A 21875-nucleotide genomic window follows, 5' to 3' on the forward strand; every position below is an offset into this window, starting at 1 on the left:
GGACCTCAGGGAAAGGAATTCTATAAATGCAGAATATTGTTTTTCCCCTTATTTCAGATCTTTCACGTAATACAGAATAGCAGTGTTTTAATTTTAACAACCATACTTTTGGGAAGTTTGCTATAGAATTTAAAAATACTATTTTAATATAAGAATGTCAAGCTTTTTTAGAACTAAAGTTCAAGGACTGAGTTTTTCGTTTTGTTTTTCTAAAATTAATTTTTTTAAGTGTAGAAAAATTAGTTTTCTGCTTTCTGTTTAGATTATCTTCTACCTCATGCCCTCTGTAATCACCGTTATCGTCTAACACCTAGCCCAGTACCAGGAGGCATATAGTAAATATTCGTTTAATGAGTGAGGAGGAAGTACTATTTTTTTACATATTATGGAATCATGAAAATATTTGTTTGACCCAAAACAATTTTTAGATGTAAACATTAAGAAAACTAATATTATTAGTATGGTTTATAACTTAAATGATAAAGCCTTTTTCCTGTTCATTTAGGTATCTTAAGGTAAGGGTAAGTATAGTAATGATAAATTAAATATATAAAGTATTTGTACATTCCTTGGCAATTGAAAATAAGGTTGTTATATATTTGCATTGAAATTAACATATGTTGCATTCATTTTATGTACTATATTTTAGAAGCATTTAATTTGAGATAGATTTAATATATAATTATCCTATTAAACATACTTTTCTTTTGTTACATACACTCTGTAATCTTACTGATAAGTTGGATCATTGTTGATTTTTACCTTAACCATCAAATTCTTACACACGTGTAGAAGTCAGTTGTAGTAATCAATATGTAATAGGGAAACAGTTTTAAAATGAGTCTATAAAAAATTGATTTTGTTTCTCTTTAGATGTGTTCTACCCAGAGTGTCTTGTTTTGATCAGGAGAGGAAAAAATACCGTTACCATTTCTTATTTTAACTATATTGTGTTGTTCTCTCATGTAATGATAATGCTTTTTGAAAGAGGAATAAATGTAGAAAGACAACCCAGCAGTAGGTACAAAAAGTTTCTCAGACTCTGATGCTGTCTGCTTAGTACTCTTCCTCTACTAAATTAACTGACTAACCTGGGCCTGAGGACATTATTTTCCTCTGAGCAAAGTCAGAGAGTTTACAGGATACTAATCTTACCTCTTTGTCTTGTTCCAACCAGCAGAGATAGCTAGTCTGAATTCGCTCGCACAATGTGATTCTCTTTGCAGTAATGGGTATTCTTGCTAGTAAGATACATAATCAAAATAGTTGAAGATTTATTTTGAAATATTTGTTTTTCTTCCTTGTTATTTACTTTTAAAGAACATCTTATATTTAGTAATTCCTTTTTGTTTAATTCTTTTCCCATCTACCCCTGTGATTGGTGGTTTTCAAATTAAACCATTTAAAAGCTGGAATCTGCTAGAAAATATTCTCCAGTATGTAAATGCTAGGTGGAAATTAGGATGTATTAGAATTGTCATGTGAGTAACTGTTCACTGTCTAATCAAGTAGGTGCCTGTCTTCCTATGAGCAAGTGCCTTGAAGAAACTAATGAGAAAAAAATCATTTTTCTTATATATGACAGATCCATTTTCCCCATAAATGTTACACATGAACATAGTTGTTTGTACAATCAGGAAGTGAAGAAGTACAGTTTTTCAAAAACATAATTGGTGAAATTTCAATTCATATTAAATAATCTATGACAACCAGTTCATAAGTTTAATTTCATTTAGCAAGATGTTGAAGTGAGTTTAGGCAGGCGTCGTGGCTCACGGCTGTAATCCCAGCACTTTGGGAGGCCGTGATGAGCAGATCGCCTGAGGTCAGGGGTTCAAGACCAGCCTGGCCAACATGGTGAAACCCAGTCTCTACTAAAAATACAAAAATTAGCTGGGCGTGGTGACGGGCACCTATAATCCTAGCTACTCAGGAGGCTGAGGCAGGAGAATCACTTGAACCCAGGAGGTGGAGGTTGCAGGGAGCCAAGTTTAGTTGAACTAGCCAAGGGACAAGCGGCAATAAAATGTATTCAGTGACCCTCTTATAGAATATATTCTGAAGTGAAATACATCTCTGTACATTTGTCAGTAACAGTGAAACAGCTTTTTGCTAAATAGGTCACTAGGTTTTTGAAAGCAGAAGATAATGCCATTTGTTTTGATTGGATGAACCAAATGTTTCACTAAACCACATAATGTGAAAAAAACGCAAGTCTTTTTCTGTAGTTTAAATGTAGACATCTTGAAAATGAGTAAGTAAATAATCTAATAAATTATAAAGACCTTTGAAATGGTTTTCATTGTTTTATGAGAAACTATTGATTTGTAACCTTGTATGTAAGTTATAAAATAATGTTACTTAAATATGACCAGTTTACATGAATGTTTTTATCTGATCTGCAGAAATTCAAGATTATTTAAATATCATTCTTTAGAGTGAAAGAAATGTAATCATTCCATTATTAACAGTGTTTTCACAGGGTACTACTGTGTAAATGCAGAAGGGGTGAGCCCTTTGATATGGGAGAAGTAATTGAAATTCTTGTAATGAGACTAAGAAGACACCTTCTTCACCTAACTCAGTTATTCACAGCTAACTTAGTGGTTTGAGGTCACATGTTTTACTAAACACCTACCTAGCCATAGGATAGCTATTTTTTAGAAATATAATAAGCCAAGACCTAAAGATAAGAATGTCACTTCTTTTGACCAGAGAAGTGGACAAAAGTTAGTCTAAAGTAGAGATAATTACCTCTAGAGCTTTCTGGTCATCATCACAACTGATTGAGGCTAAAAGTAAAATAGGAGGACCAGAGAAACTGAGAAAGAAAGGAGGGAAGAGAGAGAATAGAAAGAACAGGTAACTGCTGCACAGTTGGAGTGCTACTGTTGTTTTATGTACCACGTTGGAAATCAGTGTCATGGGATGCCTACCCCTTTTATTGTATTTTTTTTCTTTTTAATTTCTTAATCTAATTGAACAAATACACAAGTATCTGCAATTGTATTGTTGTAATGGTTAAAATAAAAATACATGGTTTTTATTCATTTATTGTCAAGTACCAAAAGCTTACTTAGAACAATAGTATGCTGCACAAACATTGCTATGTCTCACTTTATGGGTTGCCTTTAAAAAAAAACAGTAAGACCATTCACAAGTAAGTTGTTTCACTAATTGTTAAGAAACATTTTTCTTTTATGGAATTCCTACAAATTAAAACATCTGCTTACTAAGCGTTTCTGGTGAAATACCTTTATATGATCATATATAGCCATTATATTCCAGCATGCCTTTTTGCCTTGTATTTATTTGTGTCCTTTTGTCTTCTCTCCAATTATTAGAATTTAAAAATGTTGAAAGCAAGAATTGTTAGGTTTCCACAGTGCCTAACTACATTGATTTAATTACATTTTATTACTGTCTTCTAGACATCAACTAGTCAGGCAGTCTTCCGTCTCCAGTCTGGCATCTGCCATCTCTTCCGAGAAACTTTAATTAACAAAGGTTTTGTGGAAATCCAAACTCCTAAAATTATTTCAGGTATGCTTCAAAATACTTGTCTTAATTTTTAAAAATGAATTTGCTCTCCCCAGAGTTGCTTTATATTAATAAAATTTTTAACTTGAGAATCCCGAGTGTCCATTAATGTTTATTGCCATGAGACTACTATTTTGAAGACCATCTTATATAGCAACAATCATATATCACCACCTTTAATAAGTACATTTTCTTATTCCAAGAGTCATTTTGCGATAATGATTGTAATGTGAGGCAGTAACACACAAAGCAAGATTCTTGTTACAGAAGTTACACCAGGAACTACTTTCGTTATATAGATTTCTTTTGAAATTAGTATTGCAGTTTTGTTTTGTATAAACTGCATTGTAAAATCAGTAAATACTAATGATGGGAAAATTTCCTTAATTCTTGTTGCCCAGGCTGGAGTGCAGTGTTGTGAATTTCGCTCACTGAACCTCCACCTCCCGAGTTCGAGCGATTCTCCTGCCTCAGCCCCCTGAGTAGCTGGGATTACAAGCATGCGCCACCACGCCCAGCCAATTTTGTATTTTTAGTAGATACAGGGTTTCTCCATGTTGGTCAGGCTGGTCTCGAACTCCCAACCTGAGGTGATCCATCTGCCTCGGCCTCCCAGAGAGCTGGGATTACAGATGTGAGCCACCACACCTGGCTAATTCTTATTCTTGTATGAGAATCTTGTCTTAATCATTTTACCGTTTTTAGATTTGTTTAACACTAGAAAGTGTGTTACAAATGGCATTTTGTTACAAATTCAAAATTGAACATTGCATTCTTAATAATTAGAAAAATGATTATTCCAGGCTGGGCACAGTGGCTCATGCCTGTAATCCCAGGAGTTTGGGAAGCCAAGGCGGGTGGATCACGAGGTCAGGAGTTCGAGACCAGCCTGGTCAAAATGATGAAACCCCGTCTGTACTAAAAATACAAAAACTAGCCAGGCGCGGTGGTAGACGCCTGTAGTCCCAGCTACTTGGGAGGCTGAGGCAGGAGAATCGCTTGAACCTGGGAGGCGGAGGTTGCAGTGAGCCGAGATCGTGCCTCGGCATTCTAGCCTGGGTGACAGAGCAAGACTCCATCTCAAAAAAAGAAAAGAAAAGAAAAATGATTATTCCAGCTCCTGGGGAAGTTTTTTTTAAAAAGGAAAAATGATGAAGAATATCTTTTTTCATTTAAAAAAAAAAATTTTACAACTCCAAAGGGGCTTTAATAGTTTTGAAATTGATGCAGAAAGGGAGCATATATATCCACAGAAGTGAAATAAAAGCATAGCCAAAGAAGTAAATCTGGTTTAAATATAAACTATTTAGAATCATATAGAAGACAATGTATATAGACTATGATTTAGCCACAATTTTTCATTTTCCAGTTTTTCTTAAAGTGGAGCTACCTGAGTATAAACTTTTTAACTAGAAGTTTGCATTGATAAGCTTACAATTGATTATAATAATATAAATGTTTACCTTTCAGCTGCCAGTGAAGGAGGAGCCAATGTTTTTACTGTGTCATATTTTAAAAATAATGCATACCTGGCTCAGTCCCCACAGCTATATAAGCAAATGTGCATTTGTGCTGATTTTGAGAAGGTTTTCTGTATTGGACCAGGTAAGATTTTGGCAGTTATGTTTTATCCAAGTTCATTAATTATGCAGTAGTTACAATTTTAGAAACATTTTACTTATATAATGTACAGACACTTTGAAAGCTTAAATTATTTTATCTGCTGACTACACAAATGCTAGGCTTTGAGTTAGAGATAATATATTTGGGTAGACATTTTCCTAAAAGTAATAATAATAATAATATGGTCAATAGTACTTTAAACAGTTGAGCATCATTCCATGTGAATACAATTATAAGCATATGTATTCTTACAGGAGTGCTGAAGAAAATTTTTATCTTGAGAATGTCATTTTAAAAATGCATTTTTTGAAAATATACACCATCTGAAATATACCTAAGTATATGTTTTAATATACCTCAGTGCAGTTAGAACAGAATTAGCTCCCATTTGGACTCTTTTCTGCTCCCTATCAGCACTAAAGAGCAGGTAGTTGCAGTGGTCAAAGTAATATATGTTTTTGTCCTTTATAACTTCTTACTCCTGTAAGTTTACAGTGTACCTCTGTCTAATTTGCTATTAATTTTATTCCAGAGCTGTTCTGTTTCACTATTTTGTTTGTATTGTCTTTACTATTGGTAATGTGCTGATGTCCATTAGAAACTACTAACAAATATCTTATATTTAATAAATTATATTAATATGGTCTTTAAGAAATGTTTGCTAAAAGTCAAGCACAGGGACGTAATCATGTGGCAGATTCTTTTTTGAAGCTAATTGTAAGTGAAAAGCCAGCGTTACTTTAACACTTACCAAGTTATTTTACATATGTTTTTTGATGCCTTAATAAAAATTAAATACTTGCTAATAGAGAAACTGGCAAGATCATTAAGGGTCTTAATTTTCTGAATTTATTAACTAGTTATTTGTTGAACACCTGCTGCTTATATAACCTTGTGCTAGGTACCATGTACATAAAAGAAGAACCAGCCAGCACTTCTCAAATGTTAATATGCACACAGATTACCTGGAGATCTTGTTAAAATGCAGATTCTGATCAGTAAATCTGGGGAGAGGTCTGAGATTCTGCAGTTCTCACAAGTTCCTGGGTATTGTTGATGCTGCTCATTTCCAGACCATGCTTTGAGTGATAAGGGAATCAATATTGTGCCTGCTAACAAGACTAAGACATACATACATATCACAGTCATAGGGAATAATCAAATAATTTTCACAACAAATAATCAGATTGTCCTATACAATCAGCAAATGGGTGTTAATTATGTAGTATAAATAGTAAGTGTAAAAAGAGAGAAAATGGAGTTTGCTAAAGTCACCATAAAAGAAAATTCAAACTGAGATTTGCTTTAAGGGCAAAGTAGGATATATAGACAACAGAGATGGCATTCTAGACAGGAAGCAGAGTAAGTAAAGAGCAAGAATTACACAAGAAAACAAAAATAAGACAAGTTAACTATTAAGAAGTGAGAAATATAGGTTAGGATAAACTTATGAAAGCATAAAGGTTTTAGGGTTTTTTTGTCATGTTATGTCTTACTACAGTAGTCATTTGGGAACCATTGTTAAGTTTCTGAGCAAGGATGTATTATAGGAATATTAGTGATGTGAAAGGTGAGTCGAGCTAGAGTCAAAAAGACTGGACAGGAGGAAAAGGCACTGAGGATATTAAGGCTGGACTGGATATTGGCTGGACTGGATATTAGTTGGACTGAGCTAATGGCTCTTAATATCCTCAGTGCCTTTTCCTCCTGTCCAGTCTTCCTGACTGTAGCTCGAGTCATCTTTCACATCACAAATATTCCTATAAATGACTACTGTAGTCAAATGGAATATGTATGTTACTTTATTTGTAGACTTTCACTTAGTTTGAGTCAGGTTTTAATAAAATTGAGAAGAACTCACTATCTTGGTCATAATTGAATGTATTTTTAAATATTGAGAAGACACCTCAGGCTCTTGCATTCCCCCAGGGTTCTCGTGAACCTCTCTTATTAATTTACATTTGGTACGGCTTTTATTGCATGACCGTAGGAGTTTGTAATGAACTTGCTGTCCAAGAGAATGCTCAAACAGATGGTTCATCAGAGGTCCTTCCAGCCCTGTAATATGAAAATAATACCACTGGAATCCAACTAAATAAAATTTTGTATTTAAATCCCAATTTATCCAAAATTGAAAACAGTATTTGCTCTCTATTTCTTTTATTAACTTCACAGTATTCAGAGCGGAAGACTCTAATACCCATAGACATCTAACTGAGTTTGTTGGTTTGGACATTGAAATGGCTTTTAATTACCATTACCACGAAGTTATGGAAGAAATTGCTGACACCATGGTACAAATATTCAAAGGACTTCAAGAAAGGTAAAAAGTATTTTATGCACCTAGATGGACTTAATTTCAAATGTTTGGGATCTGTAAAAAAAAATTCTTCAGGCCGGGCGCGGTGGCTCACGCCTGTAATCCCAGCACTTTGGGAGGCCGAGGTGGGTGGATCACGAGGTCAGGAGATCGAGACCATCCTGGCTGACACGGTGAAACCCCGTCTCTACTAAAAATACAAAAAAAAAAATTAGCCGGGCGAGGTGGTAGGCGCCTATAGTCCCAGCTATGCGGGAGGCTGAGGCAGGAGAATGGCGTGAACCCTGGGGGATGGAGCTTGCAGTGAGCCGAGATCGCGCCACTGCACTCCAGCCTGGGCGACAGCGAGACTCTGTTTCAAAAAAAAAAAAAAAAATTCTTCAATTTAAACATACAAACTTAAGTTTCTATGAACATATGTATAAAGATTTATCAGTTAGATGATCCATTTAATTGGTTGGAAAAATCTACACTCAGAATACTGCTTCTGAATCCAAATCATTTGGGGGCTCAACTAATTAACCTCTATTTTGTTAGTAAATTTACCACATTGTGAACAATCCAACTGTATTTTGTTGTTGTTTTTGTTTCCTTTATACTGACGTCCCGAATGTCTCAAGAAATACAGCATGTGTTACTTTTAACAGTTTATTATTTGGGAAATAGTATGGATTCAGCAACATCCAGATAGCCTGAGTTCAAATCCCAGCTCTGCTGCTTCTCTGTGTGGGCCTTGTGCAGGTTATTTAACTCTGTGCCTCAGTTTCCTCAGCCATTAAGTGGAAATAGCATTATTACCCACCTGAGAGGCGAAAAGTTCCTTCAGTCAACTGAATCTGTTGACATGTAAATTAAGCCTGGTCAAATATGGTTAATTCTTAAATCAATTTATATTTACATTGAGTGCTCAGAAAAGATTAGAAACTAGTAGACTGAAGGGATGTTTAAACCTATTTCGATCTGATGAATTAACATTTACAGAAATATTACATGTGTTTTAGATGTTCAGAAAATTGAATTATGTAGAATGTCCACTTCACCTACACCCTCTAAACTAGCAAAGAGCTCTTCCCTTTAAAGGTCATTGAAAGTTGTTTACTTATGATGATGTTTAACATGGAGAAAATAGGAAAAGAAAATAGAAGCGAGTCAAGTTGATTAAGAAAGTCTCTATATTTCCCTCTTTATTTGTGACTGTATTTCAAGTATTAGGTAAGCTATAATAGTCTAAGCTAGCATTTTAATAACTGACAGAAGATCATATTTAAAATTTTATTTGAAGACCAGCAATTCAACTATTCCTTGTTGATGTATTTGATATGTTTCATTGGTATTTTAAAAGAGTTCAAAAATATGAATTTTATTTACTGCATTGCAAGGCTAATGAGTATGTTTAAGAATGTAGAAATTGGCCAGGCAAGGTGGCTCACGCCTGTAATCCCAGCACTTTGGGAGGCCAAGGCAGGTGGATCACTTGAGGTCAGAAGTTCAAGACCGACCCAGCCAAATTAGCAAAACCCCATCTCTACTAAAAATACAAAAATTAGCCGGGCATGGTGGAACACGCCTGTAATCCCAACTACTTGGGAGGCTGAGGCAGGGGAATCACTTGAACCCAGGAGGTGGAGGTTGCAGTGAGCTGGATCACGCCACTGCACTCCAGCCTGGGCAACAGAGCAAGACTCTGTCTCAAAAAAATAAATAAAATGTAGAAATTAATCACTGATCTTAAGAATACTGTAGCATAAGTGCCAATATTTCCAGGCATTCTCTGCAGCTTTGTACCTTTGATGGCTAGTTAATTGCAGACAGCCTTTTTCTTTTTATATCTTTGTTCTCTAAAACATTTTGATGCAGTTTATTTTAATCAATTTTCAATGGTTCATGGAACAACTGATAACATTGTCGTTATAAAACGAAATATACTTTAGAACTACAATGAAGGAACACACACAGCTTTTCTCATTGTCTGTTCACATTTATAATTCAAGAAAGTTTCAGAAACTCATTTTTTAAAAATACTGATAGCTTCTCTATTAAATAATAGAGTTTGACATTTCCACTTTGATTTTTATAACAGACCAAGCATGAATTTGAGTCCTTGGGATTAATCAAATCTCTGCTTACAAATTAGACTCAAACGCCATTACTGCTGAACTTTTTCAGTAGAGTTAAGGTGGCAATTTGAAAATAAAAGCCTTCTTTGTATGTTCTTCAAGTCATTTAGGAATTTTAAGTTTTGGTGTCACTTGTTTATTGGGTTATCTGACCTGTGTCATGTTCCTGTCATGTTTATTATTAGTATTTACCTCTCATAGAAAAATACATGTACAAATGTATTTGTATTATATTGTATGTATATGTATCATATATATATCCAAATATGTATATGTGTATAAAATACATATATAAATGTATTTTAAAGTATTGATAGTCATATTTTTGTACTACCATTGATAGACATGATGAATGGGAGTTGATATATAAAGCAAAGAAAAGCTATTTAAAAATCAATTGGGGGCTGGGCTCGGTGGCTCACGCCTGTAATCCCAGCACTTTGGGAGGCCGAGGTGGGCAGATCAGGAGGTCAGGTTTGAGACCAGACTGGCCAGCATGGTGAAACCCCATCTCTACTAAAAATACAAAAAATTAGCCAGTCATGGTAGCACACGCTTGTAGTCCCAGCTACTTGGGAGGCTGAGGCAGGAGAATTGCTTGAACCCGGCAGGCAGAGGTTGCAGTGAGCCGAGACAGCTCCACTGCACTCCAGCCTGGACAACAGAGCAAGACTCCATCTAAAAAAATAAAAAATAAATTTTAAAAAATCAATTATGGGGTCTTTCTAACCCTTCTTACATCAAGATTTTAATAAATCAATGGCTAAGCTTTATTATTCCCATGAAAGCCTGTAAGACCAAGAAATGGTAGTGTTTTAATTTTGAGAATATAAATTCTAGGCCAGGCATGGTGCACATCTGTAATCCTAACACTTTGGGAGGCCGAGACGGGCAGATTGCTTGAGCCTAGGAGTTCAAGACCAGCCTGGGCAACATGGTGAAACCCCATCTCTACAAAAAGTAACAAAAAATTAGCCAGTCATAGTGGCACATACCTGTAGTCCCAGCTACTCAGGAGGCTTGAGGTGGGAGGATCGATTAAGCCCAGAAGGCCGAGGTTGTGGTGAGCCAAGATTGCACCACTGTGCTCCAGCCTGAGCAACAGAGTGGGACCCTGTCTCAGAAATAAAAAAAAAATAAAAATAGAATGTAAATTCTAGGTAAAGAATTCTATATATAAAATACACACATACTTTTTTTTCTGTATATAAAATAAAAACATACTTTTTTCAAGTCTGTTAATTATGGAAACATTTCAAACACATACGAAAGGATGTGCAATAGTCTAATGAGCCCCCATGAACTCATCAGCCAGTTTCAGTCCTTGTCAACCTGTGGCCAATTTTGTTTACCCATTTCCCTCATTCACTATTATTTTGAAGCAAATCCCAGCCATCATTTAATACATAAATACTCCAGTAAAAATAGACTTCTTTTTTTCTTTTTTTGAGTGGAGTCTTGCTCTGTCGCCCAGACTGGAGGGCAATGGCCGATCTTGGCTCACTGCAACATTCACTGCCCAGGCTCAAACAGTTCTCCTGCCTCAGCCTCCCGACCACACCCAAATAATTTTTGTAGTTTTAGTAGAGATGGGGTTTCACCATGTTGGCCAGACTGGTCTTGAACTCCTGACCTCAAGTGATCCACCTCCCAAAGTGCTGGGATTACAGGTGTAAGCCTCTGCGCCCGGCCAAAAATAGACTTTTAAAATCTCGATAAAATATTGTCTTCCATAGCGGAAATTCAGCTCAGTGCAGTAAACATTGTCCTGTACCTTCTATATATGTAGGGTAGGCATTGTACTATAGAGATTATCAAAATGGGAAAGAAATTGGCACTCCCCTGAACATACAGTGTAATACTGATGGGGGAAGATAAGACAAATACTCATTAATTTGGTCTTCCTCAGTGATAACAAGAATTGTTAAAGATTAAAAAGTCAGATTTTTGTAATGTTTCATAAAATGGGCATTTTATATTTCTAACCATATTAACTGATATGAATTATAAAGAAAATTTTTAATCCTTTGATGTTACTGTGGTTACAAAAACGAGATTGAAAAATGGTGTTAAATATTTGAAGTATTTAAATTTTATTCTTTAATAATTTGATAATGCTTTTCCTGGTGTATATACTGATTCAAAGATTGATTTTTGTATATTGCCACAGTGACCTCTTGTGGGGGAACCATTTATCTCATACATTTTATTAACTAAATCATTCTGCAAATAGGTTTCAGACTGAAATTCAAACGGTGAATAAACAGTTCCCATGTGAGCCATTCAAATTTTTGGAACCAACTCTAAGACTAGAATATTGTGAAGCATTGGCTATGCTTAGGGAAGCTGGAGTCGAAATGGGAGATGAAGACGATCTGAGGTTTGTCTTTGTGGTTTTTTCTGTTTGTTTTTTTTTTACTTCAGTTCCAGGATCCATGTGCAGAACGTGCAGGTTTGTTACAAAGGTATACTTGTGCCATGGTGGTTTGCTGCACCTATTGACCTGTCCTCCAAGTTATCTTTGTGATTTTTAAAACCTAGTAATTTGGTTTAAGATAAGAGAAAATGAAAATATTAATAAATGATTTTTTTCACCTAATACACTTATATTTTATTAACTTTGGTATACAGTATGATGCTCTTTTATATAATGTGTGATCTGAAATAAAAATGTTTACTATAGTTTGCCTAAGTTTTCATAATTTTGTTTATAAACACCATTTTCTCTTATTTTCCCTTATGTTTGTAACTCTTTAAAGAGTATAGAGAGTTTTGCCTGTGATTTTATCTTCTAATATGTTACTTCTCTTTCCAAATTAGTGGTATTAGAGAAGGTAGACAGCAGTCTAAATCCATCCCCACACAGGATCGGGGTATAAACTGTTAACATCCAAAAGTCATAGAAGTCAATATTGTTTATATAGTATCATACATACTATATTATATATAGTATTTGGTATAGTATTATCTAAATTTAGATCATACGACTTACAATTTTGAAACAAATTATGCAGTTTAATAAAGGTTGAGGCTGGGCATGGTGGCTCATGCCTGTAATCCCAGTACTTTGAGAAGCCAAGGTAGGAGGATCATTTGAGGCCAGGATTTCGGGACCAGCCTGGACAACACAGAGAGATGCTGTCTCTACAAAAAAATTTAAAATTTAGCTGAACATGGTGGCACACACCTGTAGTCCCAACTACTCCGGAGGCTGAGGCAATTGGATCACTTGTGCCCAGGATTATCAAGGCTGTAGTAACCTATGATCATGCCACTGTACTCTAGCCTGGGTGATAGAGTGAAAGCCTGTCTGTGAAAAATAAATAAACAAAACATGTAAAGGTTGAAAATGTCTATCTACTTATATTTTATTCAAGACTTCCTTCAATGATTCCTTTAAACCATCACAATACATATGTATTTAGGAGGGAAAGGAAATGATTATTGTCACTTTTTAGGGTTTCTCAAAAAACAATTCACCCAAAACCCTTTATTTTTGTTTAACAAAAAATATATATATGGCTTTAAACATTGCCTGCATTGCTAGATGACATTTTAAGGCAAAATGAAAATCCTATAAGCTTGGGTAGTATTTTTTTAAGTATTTTAGAAATTGTTTTTACATAAGATAGAAGCTAAAGTAGCTACCTCTTGGCTATAGAAATGTAACATGTTTATATAAACACTTTTAAAACCTTGGATAATACTAATTTTTATTTCATAAACCATTGATAAAGAGTACCAAAAAGGGAAGATTATTTCATGGCAAGACTAGCCCATATTAGTATAGCGAACTTTTATTATGTGTAATTGTAGGAAATTACTTCATCCATGATATTTCTGAATCAATGAATTGCTATATTCTGTTTATTGCTTTAATTAAATATTTGAGCAGCATCTACTAAGCACTGAGTCACTGTACCAAGGTATACTCATAAGTGATTTTCAGTAGTACTTGCCTTTTAAAAAAAGAGCAGAATAGACAACTGCGTGTTTTGGCCAAATTTTGTAATCCCTTGAGAAACTCAAATAGAAGAAGTTCCTTATTAACGTTTTTAAGTTGCCATTTGATCTTCAAACACTGATTTCACGTTTCTTTTTCAGCACACCAAATGAAAAGCTGTTGGGTCATTTGGTAAAGGAAAAGGTAGGATTCTTGTATATGCTGGATTTCTTTTTCTAATTCTGAAATGTCTCTTGGGACTAAAAACAATTGCAAAGGGGTCTGAGCTTCCTAGAATGGTGTGATTCTGGAATAAATAAAAACTGAAGAAGGACAACATTAAAAAATTTTTTTCTTAGAAAATTGAGAAATATTCAGACAGCCTGCCTTTCTCCCAGATGATCTGATTAACTCAGTATTTAATATTTCTACGAAGTTGTTCTGAGGTGTCTCTAAAAGTGATACCTATGTCGGATTAGTTGGAAATGACCTCCAAATTATTTGAAATTATTTAGAAATGATCTTCCCTGTGTACCCCTGCTGTCTTATGAGACTTAAAGATGAATGAGCTTCCTCTCTGCCTCTTATGTAATAGCTACTTTGCAATCTCATTTTCTAAAATGAAGACTCCAAAGAGAATAAAAGCTAAACTTAGTATCATCTTTTTAAAAATTTTAAGATATAATGAAAAGGAAAATTAGTCCTTGAGCTCCTCCTACTGGTTGCAGTTGAAACTGTTAGACTAGAGAACTGATATTTCTGAAGTCATACAATATTCGGTTTATACCTTTAAAATGCTGTTTCAGCAGAGCCAATTTCAGTTTGTCAGCTGTTAACATCCTCATCTCAAGTTTTATCAAAAATGTTGAAAGTCAAAAACTGTTGAAATGTAATTTTTTTTTTTTGAGACGGAGTTTTGCTCTTGTTGCCCAGGCTGGAGTGCAATGGCACTATCTTGGCTGACTGCAACCTCCACCCCCTGGGTTCAAGTGATTCTTCTGCCTCAGCCTCCCGAGTAGCTGGGATTATAGGCGCCCACCACCACACCCAGCTAATTTTTTGTATTTTTAGTAGAGATGGGGTTTCACCATGTTGGCCAGGCTGGTCTCGAACTCCTGACCTCAGGTGATTCACCTACCTTGGCCTCGCAAAGTGCTGAGATTACAGGCATGAGCCACCGCGCCCGGCCCTCAAATGTAATTTATTTATTTTTAATTAAATCTAGGTCACATAGTAAGCATTCTCTAAAAAAAAGTCGTAATTTCAAGTTAATGTCATGTATTTCTTTCAGTTGTAGCATTCATTTGAAGAAAACTACCAAAATCTCATGTATATATCTAGATAAAAATTTAAATTCTTGGGAAGATAATCCATGTTTTTCAATGATGAATACTGTAAGATACGTCAAATTTCCCAAAATAATTCATAGACTTTAAATACAGTTTCTATAACAACCAAAAGGATTTGAGATAATTTTTTTCATTATAAAATACATCAGAATGACTAGATGAACTAGAATAACAAAGAAAAAAGTAAAAATTAAAGATGTTTATCAAAGCATAATTTAGAATGGGGGAGAAATTAGAAAGGGCTTACATGTTCAAAAAAAACAAAAAACCAAAAAAATGAATATTTAAACGGTAGGCCTGGCACTGTGGCTCATGCCTGTAATTCTAGCACTTTGGGAGGCCAAGGTAGGAGGATCATTTGAGGCCAGGAGTTCCAGACCAGCCTGGGCAAACATAGCGAGATTCCATCTCTACAAAAAATTTTAAAAATTAGCCAGGCTCCTGCTTAAGCCATGATCTCATCATGCACTCAAGCCTAAGCAACAGAGCAAGACCCCATCTCTTAAAAAAAAAAAAATTTAAAAACTATGGATAATAAGTAATGCCTGAAAATTAGGTATTACAAGAATTTATGACACCATGGCAAAATGCTATAGGATAAAAATGTTACTTGAAAAAAAGCAAGATATTCATTGTATATACAATATAATTAGAGTAATTATGAAGAACCAAAATTTTTGTATAAAAAAGTTAGTTACTGGCCGGGCGCAGTGGCTCACCCTTGTAATCCCAGCACTTTGGGAGACCGAGGAATGCGGATCACGAGGTCAGGAGATCGAGACCATGGTGAAACCCCGTCTCTACTAAAAATACAAAAAAATTAGCCGGGCATGGTGGTGGGCGCCTGTAGTCCCAGCTACTCGGAGAGGCTGAGGCAGGAGAATGGCGTGAACCCAGGAGGCGGAGCTTGCAGTGAGCCGAGATCGCGCCACTGCACTCCAGCCTGGGCGACAGAGCGACACTCCGTCTCAAAAAAAAAAAAAAAAGTTAATTACCAAAATGTTAGCCATTTTACTTTTTTAAAATGTATTTTAATTGCATTTATTCTTTTTATAGTATGATACAGATTTTTATATTCTTGATAAATATCCATTGGCTGTAAGACCTTTCTATACCATGCCTGACCCAAGAAATCCCGTAAGTAATTTGGTTTTAAGTAACCCATTTTGGGGCAGAAGGGAAATTTTATTGTCACTGTCAGATTGTATAATGGGGATAATGGTTTTCATTAATAATTTGCAGTTTTGATAGACATACATGTTACCACTGATGTCTGTCACCACTGGTCAAAATGATATTGTAAAATTTGAATATTCTAGAAAATTAGTTTTAAAAACCTATGTTAAAATCATTTTCCTTGGTCATTTTTCTGAAGATTTATGAGGGAGAAAGACTATGTAAATTATAAATAGTACTACTAGATTTGCATACTTTAGCAAATCATCCTGTCATTGACCTTAAACTGGGAATTCACTTGTATCCTGGGAGTTAATAATCTAAATAATGTCTTACGGTCTTTTACCATTTTTCCATTTTAGTGGTTTCTAAACTTTACCATGCATCAGAATCACCTGAAGGGCTTTTTAAAACACCAGTTGCTGAGGCAGAATTTCTCATTAGTTGCTCGGGAATGGGAGCCTGATAATTTGCAGGCCCCAACTAACAAATTTCTGGTAATACTGAAGCTACTGGTCCAGGAATCACACTTTGGGAACCACTGGTTTGTTGAAAGACAGGGGATTAAAGTAAAAATAATAATAATTTAAAGACACACCTGTTGATAACTTGGAGTTCCAAACGTCACCCCAAAATCATACCATGCTTAAAAACATCTCAGATGATAAAGTGAAATAAGGATCAGCACTACTTCTTAAAAATTAGATGTGGCGCTCTGATTTGTTATTGGGGGGTGTGGGAGGAGAGCACAAAATCTGATATAAACAAAGAAAAAGTTATTCAGCCCTCAGTAGTTTAATTCTACTTTAGAGAACAAGGTTGCATTGTTAATTGTAGGAAAAAATGAACTTGCTCTTCATGCAGCAGAGATTTTTTTCCGTATATATGTAATAGAAGTAGGATGGTAGTCACTTGAGGAGTGGTGTTTTTCTCTTGCAGAAACAGTCCAACTCTTACGATATGTTCATGAGAGGAGAAGAAATATTGTCAGGAGCTCAAAGAATACATGATCCTCAGCTGCTAACAGAGAGAGCTTTACATCATGGAATTGGTAAACAACTTAAAATAATTTAGGAGAGTGTATATTCTGAAAATAATACATTTTAAACATTTAAAAGACTTCTCAGTCTTTTTAAAAATCTCCATTGGACAGTCATTGCTTTTGTGATCTTTTAAGATAAATAAGATGATAAATTATATTTTGTTTTGTGTCTTTTTGCAGATTTGGAGAAAATTAAGGCTTACATTGATTCCTTCCGCTTTGGAGCCCCTCCTCATGCTGGTGGAGGCATTGGTAATATTCTGTTATTGCTTACAAATAAGTTAATAAATTCTAAGTATAATACAAATTTGAATTACAAGAATTTTTAAAAGTGAATTACGACGTAAGTGAAAATTTGATTTCCAAGAAAGAAAATAAATAGCTAATTTGTGTGTTATAAAATATTATTGTCATAAAGTTCTAGCCATTTTTTTCTCTTAAGAGTTTAGAAGCCAAATGTCTTGTAAGTGGAGTATCCTGTTTTCTCTCTGCTGCTGTGAGTTCATTCGCATTAGCACAAATTAAAGCTCTACCTTAAAATACCTCAAAGAGCTGCTAAGTGTTTTTATTGAGATGTAGCACTTGATTGACTTTAAGAACACTTCTACAGTATAGGTAAGGGACTGCTCTGCAATTTAAAATGGGTAAATATTTAACTCATCTTTGGATGTCCATATCAAACACTCTTAAAAATTTTTTTGAATGTATAGTTTCATTGAAGTTTTTATTTGTTGTTTATTTTGCGGTTTTTTGGAAAATACAAAATGTACTTAAAAAATTTTCAAATTAAAATTGGTCAAGGGACAGTTTTTTCAACAGATGGTACAGAGAAAACTAATGTCCATTTGCAGAAGATTGAAATTACACCCTTACCTAACATCATATACAAAAATTAACCCAAAATGGATCAAAGGCCTAAATGTAAAACCTGCATATAAATGGCCAATAGGTATATGAAAAAACGCTCAGCATCACTCAACATTAGGGAAATATAGATTAAAACCTCAATGAGATCTCATACCTCTGGCTGTTAGTAAAAAGATAATGGATAATTGTTGGTAAGGATGTGGAGAAAAGGGAATCCTTGTTTGTAAATAGTTGATGGGAATGTAAAATTGGTACAGCCATTATGAAAAACAGGATGGAGATTCTTCTGGACATTACAAAGAGAATTACCATATGATTCAGGAATTCCATTTCTGGTCTTATATACCAAGGGAAATGAAATCAGCATGTTGAAGAGATTTGTGCACTCCATGTTCAATGCAGCATTATTTACAATAGCCAAGATACAGAAATGACCTTAGTGTCCATCAGTGGATGAATGGATAAAGAAAGTATAGATTGAGTATCCCTTATCCAAAATGCTTGGGACCAGAAGTCTGTCTGATTTTGGATTTTTTTCAGGTGTTAATCATATTTGCATTGTGCTTACTGGTTGAACATGCCAAATCTAGAAATCTGAAATGCTCCAATGAGCATTTTTGGTTTTTTTGTTTATGTTTTTGAGTATCATGTTGGCACTCAAAAAGTCTCAGATTTTGGAGCATTTTGGATTTTCATATTAGGAATACGCAAACCTATTTTATCTATATAGTGAAATAACACTCTGCCTTAAAAAAGAAGGAAATCCTGTCATTTGTAGCAATGTGGATGAACATAGAGGACATCATGCTAAACAAATTAGCAACTCAGGCACAGAAAGACAAATACTGTGTGATCTCACATATATATGGTACCTTTTAAAAGTTGAACCCATAGACAAAGAGTAGAATGGTTATTGGAATGGGGAGAAGATGGTCAAAGCTTATAAAGATTGAGTTAGGATGATTAAGTTCTGGAGATCCATTGTTCCACATTGTGACTACAGGTAATAACGTGTGCTTGAAAATTGCTAAAAGAGTAGATTTTAAATGTTCTCTCCACAAAAAATATAGGTATGCAAGATGATAGATGTGTTAATTAGCTTGATTTAATCATTTCACAGTGTATCAGAGTGTCACATCATACACTGTAAATACATACAATTTTTGTCAATTATAACTCAATAAAGCTGGGCAGAATTTTAAAAATAGCACCGGTTAAGGTCATTACATATGGTTTTTTGTTTTTTTTTAAGTTCTGGGATACATGTGCAGGATGTGCAGGTTTGTTACATAGGTAAACATGTGCCATGGGGGCTTGCTGCATCTGTCAACCCATCACCTAGGTATTAAGCCCTGCATGCATTGCTCTTTTTCCTAATGCTGTCCCCTACCCCACCCTCCCGACAGGCCCCAGTGTGTGTTCCCCTCCTTGTGTCCATGTGTTTTCATTGTTCAGCTCCCACTTATAAGTGAGAACATGTAGTGTTTGGTTTTCTGTTCCTGCGTTAGTTTACTGAGGATAATGGCTTCCAGCTTCATCCATGTCCTTGCAAAAGACATGATCTCGCTCCTTTTTATGGCTGCATAGTATTCCATGGTATATATGTACTACATTTACTTTATCCAGCCTATCATTGATGGGCATTTGGGTTGATCCCATGTCTTTGCTATTGTGAATAGTGCTGCAATGAACATACACGTGCATGTATCTTTATTACTCAGAATCCACAAGGGACTTAAACAAATTTTCAAGAAAAAAGCAAAACAAACAACCCCATTAAAAAGTGGGCAAAGGACATGAATAGACACTTCTCAAAAGAAGACATTTATGAGCCAACAAACATATGAAGAAAAGCTCAACATCACTGATTATTAGAGAAATGCAAATCAAAACCACAATGAGATACCATCTCACGCCAGTCAGAATGGCGATTGTTAAAAAGTCGAGAAACAACAGATGCTGACAAGGTTGCAGAGAAATAGGAATGCTTTTACACTGTTGGTGGGAATTTTAAATTAATTCAACCATTGTGGAAGACAGTATGGCAATTCCTCAAAGATTTAGAACTGGAAATACCATTTGACCCAGCAGTCCCATTCCTTTGGATATAAACATGATTTTTTTTTTTTTTTTGAGACGGAATCTCGCTCTGTCACCCAGGCTGGAGTGCAGTGGCGCAATCTCGGCTCACTGCAAGCTCTGCCTCCCAGGTTCACGCCATTCTCCTGCCTCAGCCTCTCCGAGTAGCTGGGACTACAGGCGCCCGCCACCACGCCCGGCTAATTTTTTTGTATTTTTAGTAGAGACGGGGTTTCACCATGGTCTCGATCTCCTGACCTCGTGATCCGCCCGCCTCGGCCTCCCAAAGTGCTGGGATTACAAGCGTCAGCCACCGCGCCCGGCCTTAAACATGATTTTTTTTAAGACTTATAGAGATGAATGACAGTGATGATTGCACAATGCTGTGAGTGTATTTGGCACTACTAAACTGGACACTTAAAAGTGGTTCAGATGGTAGATTTTATGTTATACGTATTTTAACACTTTTTTTTAATTGGAGGAGGAAAAAGAATAGTGCGTATTCGCCTCCCTACAGGAAAGCATTGTTTCTAGTTTTCAGCTTAACCTTTGCAAAGATACCTTTGCATATACGAAAAGACACACACATTTCTTTAAATATTTTTACACAAATTGCAGCATACTATTATATATAAACCATTTAGTACTTTGCATTTTTTACTTAATGTATCATTTTTTTAATGAGTCCAGATAGAGAAGAAATACTTTAATGTATCTTGTAATTTGTTTCTTATCAATACCTGAAGAGCTTTTTCATTCTTTTCACATCTCTACATAGAATCAATTGAAAGGAGGGACCATAATCTTGTTAACCACCTTCCAAAAATCAGTTTCTTCTTTACAGTCAAAACACTTAGTATAATAATGTACTCCAGAGCTTTTTATCATAAGGTCCACCATGTTAAATGTCTATAGAATTAACAGTAAATTTTCTCATACTTCTATTATTGCTTAAGCAAGTTTATGGCTCTCATCCTCATTGCCTGGGCTGTATAATCAGAGTGTGGTATCATTGGAAACATTCAAGCTTATAAATTTTCTTATTGTTTACATCATAGATTTTGTTCATTCTTATAGATTTTTGTGGTTCACATTTTAGACTCCTTACCACTTAAGGATATATTACTTAGTCCTTTTCATTTATAGTAGCATCTTTATTCTGAATCAATACTCAAAACAATTTTAAATAAACCCAAAATAATAGGAGTCATTTTCTTTCCTAACAAGGAAAAGTATTTAGTTTAACAATTTTATTTATGTCTGTAGTTCTAAGTAAGACCCTGAGAGATTTTCAAAAAGGAATTAATCATTATTTTTGTCTTCCCCAGGATTGGAACGAGTTACTATGCTGTTTCTGGGATTGCATAATGTTCGTCAGACCTCCATGTTCCCTCGTGATCCCAAACGACTCACTCCTTAAATTCACACTTTGCCACTTAACTCCAGTGTGGATGACAGAGCAAGACCCTGCCTCAAAAAAAAAAAAAAAAAAGCCACACTTACTCTTTTCAGTAACTTGCTAGTGCACAGGCTGTACTTTAGGTACTTAAAATATGCACTAGAATAAATTTGCAAGGCCCTAAAGTATCACTGTTATTTTTGGAGTAATTCAGTATAGATTCGTTTAAAAAAGATTTTTATAACTTCAGACATGCATCAGTAGGAAATACTTGAGAAATTCATATGGTTATGTCAAAAATTCATATTCTGTTACTACAGTAAACGTTAAGAGTTTTAAACAGTTAAGATTGTACAATTTTTTTTCTTTTCTATATTACAAGGGCCCCAGTGTTGATGTCTTAGATTTTCAGTATTTGAA

The 21875-nt window shown here is 35.1% G+C and overlaps 1 protein-coding gene across 1 annotated transcript in view; it reads left to right on the forward strand.

Moving 5' to 3' along the window:
- DARS1 (aspartyl-tRNA synthetase 1) overlaps nt 1-21875 on the forward strand; it is an 83729-nt gene extending 61854 nt beyond the window's left edge. The window contains exons 8-16 of the mRNA XM_032145575.2: nt 3432-3543; nt 5011-5145; nt 7339-7486; nt 11834-11980; nt 13705-13747; nt 15949-16029; nt 17008-17119; nt 17291-17362; nt 21385-21875. Coding sequence (XP_032001466.1) covers nt 3432-3543; nt 5011-5145; nt 7339-7486; nt 11834-11980; nt 13705-13747; nt 15949-16029; nt 17008-17119; nt 17291-17362; nt 21385-21476 — 942 coding nt within the window. The 3' untranslated portion in view covers nt 21477-21875. The remainder of the gene's footprint in view (nt 1-3431; nt 3544-5010; nt 5146-7338; nt 7487-11833; nt 11981-13704; nt 13748-15948; nt 16030-17007; nt 17120-17290; nt 17363-21384) is intronic.

The sequence above is a fragment of the Hylobates moloch genome, unplaced genomic scaffold (assembly GCF_009828535.3).
Source record: "Hylobates moloch isolate HMO894 unplaced genomic scaffold, HMol_V3 SCAFFOLD_24, whole genome shotgun sequence".
Classification (NCBI taxonomy): domain Eukaryota; kingdom Metazoa; phylum Chordata; class Mammalia; order Primates; family Hylobatidae; genus Hylobates; species Hylobates moloch.